The sequence below is a fragment of the Aspergillus novofumigatus genome (genome assembly GCF_002847465.1).
Source record: "Aspergillus novofumigatus IBT 16806 chromosome Unknown P174scaffold_1, whole genome shotgun sequence".
Lineage (NCBI taxonomy): Eukaryota > Fungi > Ascomycota > Eurotiomycetes > Eurotiales > Aspergillaceae > Aspergillus > Aspergillus novofumigatus.
This window is the reverse complement of record NW_020194274.1, coordinates 4,505,717-4,520,378: the sequence shown is the minus strand read 5'-3', so window position 1 is coordinate 4,520,378 and position 14,662 is coordinate 4,505,717. Positions and strand designations below refer to the sequence as shown.

Sequence of the window (14,662 nt, the reverse complement as noted above, 5' to 3'; positions counted from 1 at the left end):
AGGAGACCTGCCGAACGGTGGTTGCGGGCAAACGGGGGGGGAACAATAATCTGGAAGCGGAAAGCCCGCCCACTTGGTCAGAGCTAACTAACTAACTACGGAAAACCGAATACGGAGTATTTGGCTCTGTGGCGGATCGGCTGTCTCGGCACTATTGCTTGGGGTCAACTGGCGAACTCTACCAATCTAGTGGGTTATTGGCCAGGATAATATAGGCCGCAGAAGATAGATTACCCTCTCAGGAAATGACTAGAGCATGTCATACAGCATTGGATGTGCGGTTCTTCCCTGCTTCGGCAATGACTTGATCACCCCTAGCTCTCTGTAAAGGAGCCTCATTGACCTACAGAATCATAAAGCTTTGGACTTGCCTAACAATGAACACACATATATAAATCCATACTGGGGAATAGGGATAGGAGGCCTCTAGGAATGCTGTCGATCTTCATAATCTACCAAACTGACTCCTCTATATGACATGTCTCCTTTCGCAAGTGCTATTAACCACTACATTCGGGGTAGGATTTGTTATATAATCAAGCCAAATACATGCATAAATTACCACATATTCAATCAGGGCTTTCTTATTACACTTGTCTATGGACTATCATATTGTCACTAAAATAATTCTCTTACGCTTTAGTGTCATTTAGCTATGATACACAGGGGTGTCGGCCTTTTTTAAAGTGGCCCTACAGATCTGGGCTGACTATCCTCGATGAAAGTATTGAACATTTGCCAATAGAAAATGCTGGCACACTCTCCAACTGTTGGCTATCTTACAATTTGCTCCTTTTTATATAATACAAGACGTCTTTGCGCCGTTCCCATGCAACGCGATCATCTACTTGATGAAGGATCCAGTCCCGTCATGTTCTGTCCGTTTGCTTTGGCTTTCTCAAGCTCCTCGATCTTTTCGTCGATGATAGCTATTTCAGCCTCAATGCTGAGAAGTTTCTCACTTAAGATTCCCCTGTATTCGTCATCAGAGAGGGTCTTGAGTGGAATCCATTTGGAATCTGCTATTCGTTGCAGAATTGGCTTCGATGGGGTATTTGCATGTTCCATCTGCCATGAGTCGATAGCATTGTAAGATCTCTGTCCCAGGTAGCCGAGCAGCGAGAATACGGCAACTCCAGGGATGAGACGACCACCTGTGATTTCTTATTAGTCGCACATTTCAAGCAGTCTTTGGATTTCAAGTACCCATTAATCTAGTCACGGCGCCGCCAGCGATGCCACCAGAGACAGCGCTGACATAGGCTCTCTGTTTTGGGGTGGCCCTATCCTCATAGTGGAGACTTAGAATGTTACTCCTTAGCCCTGTAATCAAGTAATCAGCATCATGAGCATCCAACATCACCGGACATGGAAGAAATACGACGTACACCAGAAGGACGTCCCACAGACAAACCAGTGGATACCGCAAGAAATCGAATGGATTACAGGGTGAGGAGACCTTATGACACCGGAGATGCCTCCATAAACAAGGCCAGCAGAGCCTGAATGGCAAAAGTCAGCGCCTTTTCAGAAGAAACCCGTCATATGGACCACTGAAGGTCTCTGAGGGCAAGTTTGCGGGTTGGTTAGGCAAAGTGAAGAACTCACCGCTCAAAGCTCCGGCTTTTAATGACGCCAACCATACATTCTCTCCTAATACAGGCCTCTGACCATTCTGTCCACTCATCTTGCGACTGACCAGGGACTGTATATTTGAAGCATGCCGCTGTGGTTGGCTACGTAAATGATAAGACCTGCTGATATCTATCAGAGTAGATGCTCATATGGCGGAACCTCACGTGACCTCAGGTCATTTGCAGCCGAATTTTTCTACCTCGATTTCCGATCCAGATATCGATCATCTATCTAAATGCTGCTAGGGAGGATTCAGCCGTGTTTCACCTTACTCTATTTACAGTTTTACACTGATTTGGTTAACTCGAGAAAGGATAGGTACCAAAGTAGGCCCAATTTGCTTGTGAACCGTCTTGATTGAACCATACACAGTTAAGGTATTGTGCCTGTAATAGGTACAGTTTGCCCCTCCCTCCACCTACCCCTAGACCCAGCCAGGGACCTCTGCTGTCAAATATGAGTGGAAAATGTTTATCTCTATAATGGTCGCTTCGTGCCCTTATTAGTCTCTCTCAACTTTGCACTCTATTTGAGATACTGGCCTATACTACTGAGTATCAGAATCCTGTTGGATATGTGGTATGCCTGCAGGATAATAATCCGCCTCAGGCTAAGGGCACAAGCTTCCCTCATCGTACTCCGTATTACTGGATTGGTTCAAGATGGCTTGCATTGAGCCGATCAGTCATGAAACAAAGTTAGAAGTATGATATAGTGATTATCAAGTAATAACTGGATAGTTAATTGCTTTGTTATCTGGAAAGAATGTGCAAATTGCCTCTCCAGGATGTCTTGATGGCACACCGAGCACCGATGTGACAAAGCCCTGGGGTTGGGTCGAGGCCGGAAGCCGCACCACCACTTTTTTTTTCCTGAGGCTGACTTTTCTAGCGTCATACTAAAAATTATCCTCACGGATTAACCTACTTTCCCCCCCTCTGTCCTTTCAACTGCGGAGGTCACCTGCAATAATTCATCGCACGTCTACTTGTTCAAACAACTAGACGTCATTTCTTGAAATCACTTTTTATCTTCCTGTCTGGAAGTCTTCTTATAACCCTATTTAAGCCCATTTAACATCCTGCCTGAGACGCGCACAAGTCCTTGGCGCGTTTCCTGAATTTCCACAACCGCAATCATGGGTATGTACCACCCTGAACCCTCCTTCAGTGCATCCCATGAGTCTCCAGATCAGATGCGTCGAATATGATGATCAGTACTAACGGTATCCGATGCAGCGCCCGCAAAGCAGAAAGCCCAGAAGATGTCTATCGGCACCTTCCTGGCCGATGAAAGTAGGTTCCCACACAAATTCCCCGCGGGGATGGACTGTGCTAAGCGAAACAGGCCTTGGCTCCTGGGCCGATGAGATGGAGGATATGCCTTTGCCTTGTAAGTTGCAACTGTCATCGATGAAACACTGGAAAAATGATGGTTTTTGCTGATTTCAGGACTTTGCAGCCGGTATGTACTAGGCGCACTATCGTGATACTTTTCCGCCGATACTCTCTTTCACTTGCGATAAGGATGGCGAGGCTAAAGTTGCATAGCTCCTCCTTCCCAACTCAGCTACGGAGGTGACCGCCGCGGCGCTGGCCCTCTTTCCGGTGGATTCGGCAATGGCTTTAATGGTATGGCTCCCGGTTTCAATCGGTTAAGAATGCAGTCTGATCCTAGAGTGACACAGACCGTGGTGGATATGCGATCAGAGAGCCTCTCCCACTTCCTACTCAACCCCCTTACACCGCTCACGTTGGAAACCTTTCTTTTGAGGCGACCTCGGCCGATATCAACGACCTGTTTGCTGGGTGTGGCGTGACGAACGTCCGTATCGTTGAAGATAAGTTGACAGGAAGCCCGAAGGGCTTCGGCTATGTGGAATTTGAGACCGTCGACGGCTTGAAGAAGGCCCTTGACCTCTCAGGAACCACCCTTCAGGGAAGAGCGATTCGTGTCAGCATCGCTGAGCCCCGTAAGTATCTTCTCGCATGTTCAACACATTCTGTGCGCAAGAAAAAACTGACTGCCGTCAACAGCCAAGGAGCGTGATGTCAAGGAGCTTGACTGGACTCGCAAGGGCCCCTTGCCCGCGCCCGAGCAACCTCCCCGTCGTGTGCCCGACCGCTCGACTTTCGGACGTAACCTCGACAACCTCTCCGATGCCGGTAGCGAACGTGTCGGTGGTCGTCGCAACTTCGAGTCGGATGGAAAGGTGCGCGATTTCGGCAACTGGGAGCGCAAGGGTCCTCTTTCTCCGGTGACTGGACCAGTCAGAGAAGGTGGCCGTCCTCGCAGCAACGAGGGCCCCGGTTTCAGAAGAAGCTCGCCCGCTTGGGGTGAGGGACGCTCTCAGGATGGCTCGAGACCCCCGCGCCGCGAATTCCAGGAGCGCGCACCCACTGCCGCCGAACTCGATAACTCATGGAGAGCCAGAATGCGCCCCGATCAGGCCCCTGCCAAGGAACCCAGTAACCCTCCTTCTCCCGCCGCTACTCCCGCCTCCCCTGCCGCCCCGCCGCTCCCGCCTCTCGCCCTAAGTTGAACCTCCAGAAGCGGACTGTCGCCGAAACTCCGTCCAGCCCCGCTGCCAGCACTGACTCGAAGGCTAGCCCATTCGGTGGTGCTCGGCCCATCGATACTGCCGCCAGAGAGAGACAAGTTGAGGAACGTCGTCAACTAGCGCTCCGTCAGAAGAAGGAGGCCGAAGAGAAGGCCAAGGCCGAGAAAGCCGAGAAGCAGCGCCAATCCAAGGAGCAGGCCAAGAGCGAGAAGCCTGTGCCAGCCGCCGATCCCAACGGCAAGGACAGCATGGACATCCCTCAAGGCGGAAAGAACTTCGAGATCCTCCGGCAGGCCGGTGAGGATGAAAGCGGTGCTGCTGAACAAGAGCAACCGGAAAAAGCCCCTGCCGCTGCTGTGGGTGATGAGGCCTCGAAGCAGGCTCCCGCCGGCAAGGCGAACGGTAACTGGCGAAGCGGAGGTCCTGCTCAGCCCGCCGAGGCTGCCGCAGACGAAGAAGGCTGGAGCACTGTGAGCTCGAGGCAACGCAGCAACCGTCGTGGGCAGTCTGGACGTACATTCGCATAGATTTCTCGATACCCTGATTCATGTCATCGTTCATAGCCGAGTACTACTACGCTGGTTTCAGGGAGAAGTAGGGTTCGTCAGTTGTCGTTTTTTCTCGGATGCCACAAATCTGACGGTACAGCCTCCTTGCTCTCAGCATTTCTTCTTGGTTAAGTCGATGGCCAGCTTTTTTCCTTCCTCTGCCATCCTCTCTACTCCACCTTCTCTTTGGTTCGTGATATCTTTCGTCGGGCTAGATTCCTGAACCACGTCTCGTCACTGCTGACGTTGTAGGGCACGTCGAAAAAGTTCGTGTTTATTTTCTTGTTATGTCTACCCATTTCCTTGTCGTCATCCGTGTTTCCCCTCCCCTTCTCTGAGCTAGCTATTCCCATGTTGTGTGGATTTAGTGTTGTTGCACTCATGACCCATCACGGCCTATGTGAAGGAACGGGCTATGTGACTTCCTGAGATGTTTGTATTTCTTCCTTCTCCTTTCCTCGGCAGAATTGGTCTTCTCGCTGTCAACGTATTCCCCCCTCTCATTGTCTATCTTGTTTCGGGATTGGGGGAGATGGAGTGTGGAGTCCTATTCTACTTGTTCTTCTAACGGAGCCATGTCCCTTCCTAGATGACGAGACAGCCATGCGAATAAGATTATGACTCAGAAGCTGGATGTATGATGCGAAGCTGGGAAGAACATAGAATGCGATGTAGGCAACTTTAGTGCCGACAGGCGTCAACCACCAGCTTCTCTTGACAGCTCCTTGACTGGGTGCGCGAGGCTACATTCCTGTGCCAGCCACTGGGAGATAAATATCCAAGCAAGGAGGGACTGAGCAACACGACGAGAAGAGGGGCAAGTAGCGAGTAGATAGCTAATCTTTACCTCCACGTTGCAAGGGATATAGCTAGAATGGCTGGTGTTTCCCTGGCGATCAGCTATGGTGGACGCTGAGATACTTCATTCCTTGCAAGGGACTAATGTCGATGGTTGGGGAACCCTTCACTCCTGCGCAGGCAGGTTGGATCAAGTTCATGAGATAAAGAGTGGTAATCTGTATAATTGATCGATATTAATCGATATTGATATCCTAGGAGACTGGATTATTTTATCTAGTTCCTGGAGGTGACCAGTCAACCACACTAAAATCCACCAGACGCGGAGACTAAAAGTGACCCACGATCTACACGTGTACCTTTTAGTAGGGCGACTCATTTAACCACAATCAAATCATATTTAGTTGCATATACTGGTGAATAGTAAGCTTCAAAGATTGATCGTTGACATTTCAAGAAAGAGTCTTCTTGATTTGCAGTTCGCATTGTTCATTGACAGGCAATCGGATTCCCTTGCCTTTACCATATAGCCTAGAGAGACATATTTATAGAATGCGCTAAACATAGACTTTACTGACTGTAACTCCAGCCTGTAACACGAATCATGATCCTTCCCCAGCATTTGATAATAATAACGCCTAGTCAGCCTCCCTTTGACTTCGCTTCCTTACCTCCTTGACTGTCCCAGTAATTACTTATTGTGAACCTCATGAGACATATTTTCAGTGCCACTTCTCTTCTTTGCGCCCTGGACACTTCACCGATCTGCCCCCGCTATTTTAAGGCCCGGACTGGACGAGCGGACGACTGGACGACTTGCGACGCCGAGCCTCCATCCTTTCATTTCCGCGACCCCAGGTTCGGCTTCGTTTCAGGCCTCAATGCTCTGAGTTCGGCCTAGAAGAGCACTTCCCATTCCTCCGATTCATGCCTCCATAATGTCGACCACCGCAACCACGACTGTGACGGCTACGACGCTTGTGGGAATGCTTCCGACCATGACGAGTGCTACCCCCAATATTTCAGGGAAGAATTGTCCAACATGTGGCCAGGACAGATACATGTCGCAGGATCAATTAGTCGAGAGCGCCCGGAAGAGGGCGAAGGAGTTGGAGGGTCAGGTCGAGCTGTTGAACGCTCACGCTACACAGATGGGTAAGCGCGGTTGCTACGAACAAGGCAAATTACCTGACGATGTTGCTAATCCGGTTTACGTCTACAGCTGCACAACTGGCCGAGTATGAAAAAGAAGTGCGCCGTCTCCGATCGCAAACCAACACGCACACCCCCAGGACAGGCTCCGCATCGTCCACATCATCCGCTCCGTCGAATGATAGCGAGAATCTCCGGTCCTCGCCACCGCAGGCCCAGCAACAAAGTCGCCTATCGTCGCTGACGTCTCTTCTCCCTTACCGTCGTCCTAGCACCGCATCCCCGACCCAGACCATGGCCCCGCCAGCACAACCCACTCCTTCTCCGGACCAAGCTACGACAGAGCTTCAGACTGCGCTCGAGCGAGAACAGAGCTTACGCAAGGCGGCGGAGAGCCAGCTCTCCCAGGCCAGTTCGGAGCTGGAGGAACTGACGGCGCAGCTGTTCAGTCAAGCGAACGAGATGGTTGCGCAAGAGCGCAAGGCGCGGGCGAAATTGGAAGAGAGGGTGGCGGTGCTTGAACGCCGGGATATCGAGAAGAGGAAACGTCTTGACAGACTGGAAAAGGCGATGGAGCGCGTAGAGCGGCTTCGAGCATTGGTCGGGTAGTCCACGGATATATAGACTTCCCCTTTTTTTCTTTTTGGCTTTGCTTTGGATCTATTATACCCCCTCTTTTGGTTCCGGCGGACGACTCCTGCTTTGGATTGTTTTTGACGCGATATGGCCTCATGAATGGCCATGAGCTATGGGCCCATGAGGACCACGACCAGCATTGTTATGACAGGAAGGCGTTTTGGAGAGCATTTACTCTGTTGTTATAGCTGATGCTTCAGCAATCTACACCAGTTGATCACTACATGGTAGACGGCTGTGCAAATGGTACAATATGACACTAATGACCTCCTTTTCTTAAAGTCCGATACCTCCAGTGACTCATTAGATGGCACCCATTTGCCCACGGGCAACAGTCCGTGTTGTCATGGTTTAGGCTAAACGCTGTATGCTTCACCGGGTCGTTTCCACTTTCCACTCTCCACCCCGCCCAGCGCAGGGTCTGACAGATGGGGGCGCCAATGAAATGCCGGCAGAAGCATGGCAGCTGGATGCTGCGTAACCGGATTTCTAATCTTATTCCAAGGTATATAAAGTCGTGCCTCTGTACGGTCTCGATTGTCAGTACTACTGTCTGTGAATCTGTTGCCTTTGAACCCTCGATATGTCTGCCGGAGTGGCTATCATTGGAAGCGGTATGCCCACCATCTGTACTCCATACAACAGCCATTGATCTAAAGCTGATAAAATCACAGGCATCTTCGCTCGCGAAGAGCATCTGGTACGCCATTCCATTTTGTCATTTGATCTGACTACCCTGACACCAGTCATAGCCTGCAGTCCAAGCAGCAAAGGACTTCAAGCTGAAAGCCATCTATTCCCGCTCCCTCAAATCAGCCCAGGATCTCGCAAACGGGACTACGGGCGTTGACCTCTACTCGGAGGACTCTGGCCCCGGAAAGGGTTACGCCGATTTGCTCGCCCGAGAGGACATCGCGGCGGTTGTCATTGCGTGCGTTTGGCACCCTCTACCCCTCCAGCGATAGTCTCACTGGCTAATCAACCTCCGTGCAGTCTCCCCATCCTGGTCCAGCCGGATTTCATCCGCAAGGCCCTGACCGCAGGGAAGCACGTCCTGTCCGAGAAACCGATTGCCAAGGACATTGCCACGGCGCGGGACCTGCTGCAGTGGTACAATGCCAACATCGACACCAGCAAGACGCTCTGGGCCGTCGCAGAGAACTTCCGATACATGACCAAGTTTCTGCGCACGGCCGAGGAGGTGCAGAAGCTGGGCCGGGTCAAGAATTTCCGGGTGAATTCTCACGCGCTGATCTCGACGGACTCGAAGTATTTTAGTAAGTAGATTACTTCGCTCTACGTCTTATTGCATCTGGTTTCGTTGGTCTAACGGAGTAGAAACCGCATGGCGCCAAACACCCGGATACCAGGGCGGATTCATCCTCGACGGCGGTGTCCATGTGATAGCAGCTCTACGATTGATTCTCGGGTCGAACGATACCGTCGCTACGATATCCGCACAGTCCTGTCTCCAGCAGCAGCATCTCGCTCCGCTGGACACGGTGAACGCGGTGATGAAGACCAGATCTGGCGCTACGGGTGTGCTGTCCTTGTCGTACGGATCAGCCTTTAATGACTCTGTTTTCGAGTTTGACTGCGAGGGGGGCGTAGTCGCTTTGAACTTTGACACCCTCACAATTAAAGGCGAGAGCAATGAGCTCGCCTTTGACGGACGAGGTGTTAGCCGTGAGGTCGCCGTATTTGCTGCGACGATTGCCAACGGTGCTTCCGTCGACAAGCGACAGAGCCCAGAAGAGGCGTTGGCTGATTTGGAGATTATGGAGAAGATGTTGACGAGTGGTGAGAGAGACGGCGAGAGACAGAGCGTGGAATTACAAGCGTAGATACTTATCAGCTTTTCATGGCAATTGATTCCTTATGATACAGTAACTTCAATCTGATAGGTACATCCGTAAGTCTTGGCGAGGGTTAGCCGCGCAAGCCCTAAACACCCGTTCTCGCTTAGCGATCCACTAGCGTCCCCGCTGCACTCAGACTCGCTCGCTCAGGCGGCCAAACCTCAGCGGAAATTTTGAGATTGAACTCGAATCGTCACGACAACTCTCGAGCGCCAGCCAGCGAGACCCAACGATACCGACAAGGTATGTTCATTATCTGCGTTTTTATTATTTGATGCATTGAGATTGTACTGACAGGTTCAAGATGGTCCTCGCAAAGAAGCACGTCCCCATCGTCAAGAAGCGTATGTTCTAGCTCCCTCTGCCAGCCTTTCCCTGCCTCAAGCACACGTACAAAATTCGATTCTGGAGATGCAAGGAATGGATGATCTGGTTTGGATGTGATGGAAGAGATGGTTCAAAGAGATGGAATCAGCGACCGAATCAAGACCTTCGTTGCGAGCGTTGCATGAATTGCTTGAAAAGAAAATTTACACACGAGCACATGGATATCAGGAGAACTGACACGGACGTTGAACAGGCACCAAGCGCTTCTTCCGCCACCAGTCCGACCGCTTCAAGTGCGTGCCGGAGTCATGGCGCAAGCCCAAGGGTATCGACAACCGTGTCCGCAGACGCTTCAAGGGCAACATCCCCATGCCTTCCGTACGTTTAGTTCCTCGACCCTAGCCGCATCAGATTCGATCACCTCGACGAGACAAATCTGGAATCGCTGCGGTCTACCTTACGAACTGGCATGCTGATATTTCTGGACTAGATCGGTTACGGTAGCAACAAGAAGACCAAGCACATGATGCCCTCCGGCCACAAGGCTTTCCTCGTCCACAACCCCAAGGACGTCGAGCTGCTGCTCATGCACAACCGCACCTACGCCGCTGAGTACGTTCCCTCGCCTTGAATCACTCGTACGGATAGAATATACTGATTGATGGATAGGATCGCCTCCGCCGTCTCCTCCCGCAAGCGCGTCGACATCATTGCCAAGGCCAAGGCGCTCGGCGTCAAGGTCACCAACCCCAAGGGCCGTGTCACCGTTGAGGCGTAAATGGTGGAATAGGAATGATGAAATAATAGAACGAAAAATTTTGACCCTAGCTTCTTACCGCTTACAAATATACCATGAAGGGGGCCGGATGGTGGACGTCCTTTTTATTTTCCTCCTCTTTCCTCATCCTCGTCCTTGTGGCTGAGTGTCCGTTTCCTCTGGCGGGTGCGGAAAAGGGTGTCGGTTGTCGGTTCCATGTATGGTCGTGCAATCCTCGTGGCAAAATGACGATTCAAGATATGTGCATCATGCATGCTTTCCTGTAGGATGTATTGTAGTCAGCCATCTATGATGGCAAGTGTAGATCCTTGAAGTCATGAGGAGATTCCCGTCACTGCAGTATGCGTAGTTTGTACATCATGTCAATAGTTACAGTAAATCTCACATCATTAATGCGTCTATATAAATCATGGTCTATGTATTATGCTCTTCCTGAAACTCCTGCTGCCGAACAGCAGAGACATCCACCAGCCCCACCCCCTCACCAGCACGGGGTTCTCCCGCTGCTCAGAACCCTCGACAACCATGCCCTCGGGAATCGGCGTCTGGCCAATGACAATCTCCTCTTCTTCCGGGACTGGCACCCAGTCCGGCGCCTCACGCGGCCCATCCAGCCCCTTGGGCGGCATAGCCCACGTAGGCATCTTGCTACGATACTTCCACTGACCCTCTAGATCAGAGTACGCAACCGCATGCAGGAAGATGCCGAGCTCATGGACCCCGGGGTCGGTGTAGAGCTCCGTGCCACAGACGTCGCAGACCTCGCCGGAGAGGCGCTCGCCCTTGCGCTTGTGGTAGTCGTGCACGGCGGCCTCGTGCTCGCGTGACATGATCTCCTCGACGACGGACGGGTGCGTGCCCGGCGGCACGGGCGGCACGGTCGTCAGGTGCGTGCGGTACGTTGTCGTATCAGCGACCTCCGTCTTGCCCATTTCGGACAGCCGGTCCATGATCTCTTCGTCGCGCTCGGCGGTCGCCTCGTTGCGGCCGAGGTCCGGCCCGAAGACCCGCCGGTTGGAGTAGATCGGGTCGTTGGTGATCGGGTGGCCCAAAAACTGCAGGTGCACGCGGATCTGGTGCGTGCGCCCTGTCAGCGGGAGGCAGTGCACAATGCTGTAGCCTTCGGATTCGTTGGCGAGGAGCGGCGGCGGCGTCGCAGGCCGGTCGCCGCTGGCTGTCACTTCGTTCTCGTCTGGTTCGGGGGCGGCCGAGGCTGGCGGGTAGTACGCCAGCCGGCGGAACTTGGTCTTTGCGTCCTTGCCGGTGGCGCGCACGCGGTTGAGCCCCAGCTTGGGACTAACGGACATGATGGGCTGGTCGCAGACCACCACGCCGTCCGGGAAGCGGCCCTTGACGCGCGCGATGTACTCCTTTTGCACGGTGCGCTGCTTCAGCTTGACGGTGATGGCGTCCGCGGCCTTGGGGTGCTTCGCGATGAACATCACCCCGGAGGTCAGGCGGTCCAGGCGATTGCAGGGCCGCGGGACGAACTCCTGCCCGCGCTGCGAGCGCAGGATCTCGATGATCGAGTTGTAGTGGTACCGGCCGGCGGCGTGGACGGGGACGCCCGCGGGCTTATCGATCACAAGGATATCATTGTCCTCGTGTATGATTCCAATCTCGTGGCCGGTGACGGGAGGTTCATGGCGGTGGAGGGTATGCGAGATGATTTCGCCGTTCTTGATCACAGTGTCGGGGGCCGCGGTTTTTCCGTTGACAGTGACCTTACCGTCCGCAAGGGCTTGTACCTGCATTGCATTAGCGACAGCGTTCAATCTGATTCACAGTCTGAAGACCCACGTAGTACTCGGCCGGCCGATCTCTGAACTCGGACGTGAAAATTTCCTGCAGCTGCCGACCCCGCCATCGCTCCTTGCAGTAGGTGTTGTATGTGTAGTAGTAGGGCTTGACCCTGCGCAGTCCGCCTTCAAAGTAGTATGGGATCGGCCATGGATCGCATGGAGTGACGGCGACTTTCGGGGGTTCTTCGACGGGGTCCGCAGGAGGGACTTTGAGGGTGGTGTCGACGGGAACGACAGCCATGCTGGACGCAGGTATCCTGCCTTGTCGCAGCAGATATGCAGTAATGCGAGGAGATGGAGCCAGGGGTGATATCCACAATCCCGTAATTTTGTGCGGCCGTGTACGTGTGTGCTTCTGGTGAAGACACAAAATAGCCACCCAAAAAAAATATCAAAAAAATAAATTAGCGTTGCGGGGAAATCAGATAGAGAGGTACAGAAGCCAACAACTGTAATAACAATCGTTATATACTGTATTGATATTAAAATGTTTATACACCGTCAAATCCGATATAATTTACCTCTCTATAATACCCATATTCAATTCAGTATCGCAACATCTTAGCTGTCAATCATCGCTATTGTCGCGATCTCATCCCCTCCTCAGGCACATGTACATAAACTTTCCATTACTAATTCTGCATAAGCTATGCAACCAATCAACTGTGCCTGCATTTCAACCTCGGCTCCTTGGTGCCTGAGGTCTCCGAGCATCGACAACAACATCAACATCAAACGAATTTAGCAACAGCACTACAACTACCTCCCTATAAGAAGCTAGAATTATTTTCCATTGATGAAGTTGTACTGGAAGTGAACTTTTCCGAATTGAATTCCGATTGGCGACAGCCAAGCTGACGAGCAATATCATTATCGTCAGTTATATATAACCACCACCTACTCAAGTAACCGCCCTCACTATAACATCCTACCTCACACCACAAACAAAATGTCCCCAAAGAGGAACTAGAAGCCAAAAAGCGCCGCAAGCGAAGCGACTACGTCTTCCACCAGGAATACCGCACCCGATGGCACGCACCTTATTCCCTCCCCCTTTACTACCTACCACTAATGAAAGACAGGTTTGACAACGACATGTACGCCCACCTCAACAACACCGTCTACGCCATGCTCTTCGACTCCATCGTGAATTGCTGGCTTATCGCCGAGTGCGGGATGGATCCGTTTAACAGGAACAAGTCCACCGCTAGCACCAGCACCAGCACCAGCGACAGGGACAGCGCTGTCTCCCAGCAAGTTGGGATAATGGTCAACTCGTACTGCGACTACTTCGCCTCAGTCTCGTACCCGGATGTACTGGATTTGGGGCTGCGGGTTGCTAGGCTGGGATCGTCGAGCGTGACGTATGAGGTTGGGTGTTTCGGCGGGGGGAGGAGGATGTCAAGGTTGTCGGGGGGTATACGCATGTGTTTTGTGCGCGGGAGACGATGAGGCCGGCCCAGGGGGGATGGAGGAGAGGGTTCGACGGGGGTTGGAGAGGTTGGTTGTGAGGGAGGGGCGAAGTTGTGATTTATCTATTCATTATTCGTTAGTGTTTGAGGGAGTATCATGTGGTGCAGCTGTTGCAGATGATAGACTGCCTTCGTGATACGCCCAGCCATGGAACAGAAATTCACACTAGTTATCTGTGACACTGGTGGTGTGCGTCGTCAATAGCTACTGATTCCCAAGGTTGGGTCTGATTCAAATATAGACCGAAAATTCTGTGTTCCATTACTCCTGCTGATAGCAGTGTAGCAATTAATGTAAATCCAACACAAGATATTAACACCACTGTTTTATAGATCATGGACGAAGCAAAAATAGCAAGAAAGTCTATCCTTCTAACCGAAACCGAACGCCATCGCTAATCGACCATTGCCGATATACGCTTTCGTCCGATAATTGTATCAGCATGTCATTTGCGATGGAAAGAATAACAAAATATAAAGACACCCGCTGAAACGCTATTGGCGATATTTATGAGATTAGGTAGTCGTGAGAGTCAAGAGGTGAGACGAGTTGAAGAGTGATGGATAATGAGATGGTGATTCGAGGTGCAGAGGCTAACCCATCTTGGTGGGGACGATGCTGCTGCACCGAGAGACGTTGAGGGAGCTTTCTGGAGACAGGACGCGCTGCATCGTCTTGGTGCCATGGTCATAGCGCCACTTTTGATACGGGCCAGGAATGAACTTTCCTTTGGCGTCCCATCCGGCGACCCAGGTGTAGCCATCGTCAAGAAGGAAGAAGAGCAGTTTTTCCGGCTTCGCGCCTTCGTGCAGAGTCACCGACTGCCAGCGACATCTGTCTTCCATTTCGTGTTCAAAGATGTATCGATGGAGGATGCGGCAGTAGACAAGTGGGACAGGGACTTTCTCCTCGTATTCACTGTCGTCCTTGCGGACGAGGTGCCATCCCAGACCGGGGATGTATTTGTAGATACCAGGAACAGGGCTTTCCCAATGTTCCTCGTGACAGATAGATCCCTGAATGCGCTCGCCCCGTTGGAACCAGTACGTCGGGCAGAAGACAGCGCGAAGGCAGATGAAAAGATTCGGCGCCAT

General features: G+C 51.9%; 7 protein-coding genes across 7 annotated transcripts; 4 read left to right on the top strand and 3 right to left on the bottom strand.

The window, feature by feature from the left end:
- Positions 1-714: 714 nt before the first annotated feature.
- P174DRAFT_500959 (uncharacterized protein) lies at positions 715-1,733 on the bottom strand. Its single transcript, XM_024831004.1, has 4 exons — positions 1,609-1,733; positions 1,389-1,502; positions 1,207-1,323; positions 715-1,154 (listed from the first exon to the last, which is right to left on the bottom strand). The coding sequence occupies exons 1-4, from the start codon at positions 1,685-1,687 to the stop codon at positions 841-843; spliced, it is 624 nt and encodes a 207-aa protein (XP_024688067.1). The 5' UTR covers positions 1,688-1,733; the 3' UTR covers positions 715-840.
- Positions 1,734-2,899: 1,166 nt separating this feature from the next.
- On the top strand, positions 2,900-4,722 carry P174DRAFT_456918 (translation initiation factor 4B; the record flags this gene model as incomplete). Its single annotated transcript, XM_024829480.1, has 6 exons — positions 2,900-2,930; positions 2,983-3,031; positions 3,178-3,266; positions 3,323-3,607; positions 3,672-4,103; positions 4,286-4,722. 6 exons carry the CDS (start codon positions 2,900-2,902, stop codon positions 4,720-4,722), a joined length of 1,323 nt encoding a protein of 440 aa, XP_024688066.1.
- A 1,475-nt stretch (positions 4,723-6,197) lies between these two features.
- P174DRAFT_447963 (uncharacterized protein) lies at positions 6,198-7,587 on the top strand. Its single transcript, XM_024828721.1, has 2 exons — positions 6,198-6,696; positions 6,764-7,587. Exons 1-2 carry the CDS (start codon positions 6,480-6,482, stop codon positions 7,300-7,302), a joined length of 756 nt encoding a protein of 251 aa, XP_024688065.1. The 5' UTR covers positions 6,198-6,479; the 3' UTR covers positions 7,303-7,587.
- A 156-nt stretch (positions 7,588-7,743) lies between these two features.
- P174DRAFT_48971 (Gfo/Idh/MocA family protein) lies at positions 7,744-9,223 on the top strand. The gene is made up of 5 exons (XM_024830804.1): positions 7,744-7,943; positions 8,004-8,029; positions 8,082-8,260; positions 8,323-8,606; positions 8,668-9,223. Exons 1-5 carry the CDS (start codon positions 7,913-7,915, stop codon positions 9,171-9,173), a joined length of 1,026 nt encoding a protein of 341 aa, XP_024688064.1. The 5' UTR covers positions 7,744-7,912; the 3' UTR covers positions 9,174-9,223.
- Positions 9,224-9,232: 9 nt separating this feature from the next.
- Positions 9,233-10,416, top strand: P174DRAFT_48952 (60S ribosomal protein eL32). The gene is made up of 5 exons (XM_024830803.1): positions 9,233-9,431; positions 9,493-9,532; positions 9,769-9,893; positions 10,006-10,127; positions 10,185-10,416. The coding sequence occupies exons 2-5, from the start codon at positions 9,493-9,495 to the stop codon at positions 10,291-10,293; spliced, it is 396 nt and encodes a 131-aa protein (XP_024688063.1). The 5' UTR covers positions 9,233-9,431; the 3' UTR covers positions 10,294-10,416.
- Positions 10,417-10,677: 261 nt separating this feature from the next.
- P174DRAFT_500955 (pseudouridine synthase family protein) lies at positions 10,678-12,445 on the bottom strand. Its single transcript, XM_024831003.1, has 2 exons — positions 12,094-12,445; positions 10,678-12,041 (listed from the first exon to the last, which is right to left on the bottom strand). Exons 1-2 carry the CDS (start codon positions 12,334-12,336, stop codon positions 10,701-10,703), a joined length of 1,584 nt encoding a protein of 527 aa, XP_024688062.1. The 5' UTR covers positions 12,337-12,445; the 3' UTR covers positions 10,678-10,700.
- Positions 12,446-13,163: 718 nt separating this feature from the next.
- On the bottom strand, positions 13,164-14,662 carry P174DRAFT_417140 (uncharacterized protein; the record flags this gene model as incomplete). Its single annotated transcript, XM_024824576.1, has 2 exons — positions 13,164-13,381; positions 14,167-14,662. 2 exons carry the CDS (start codon positions 14,660-14,662, stop codon positions 13,164-13,166), a joined length of 714 nt encoding a protein of 237 aa, XP_024688061.1.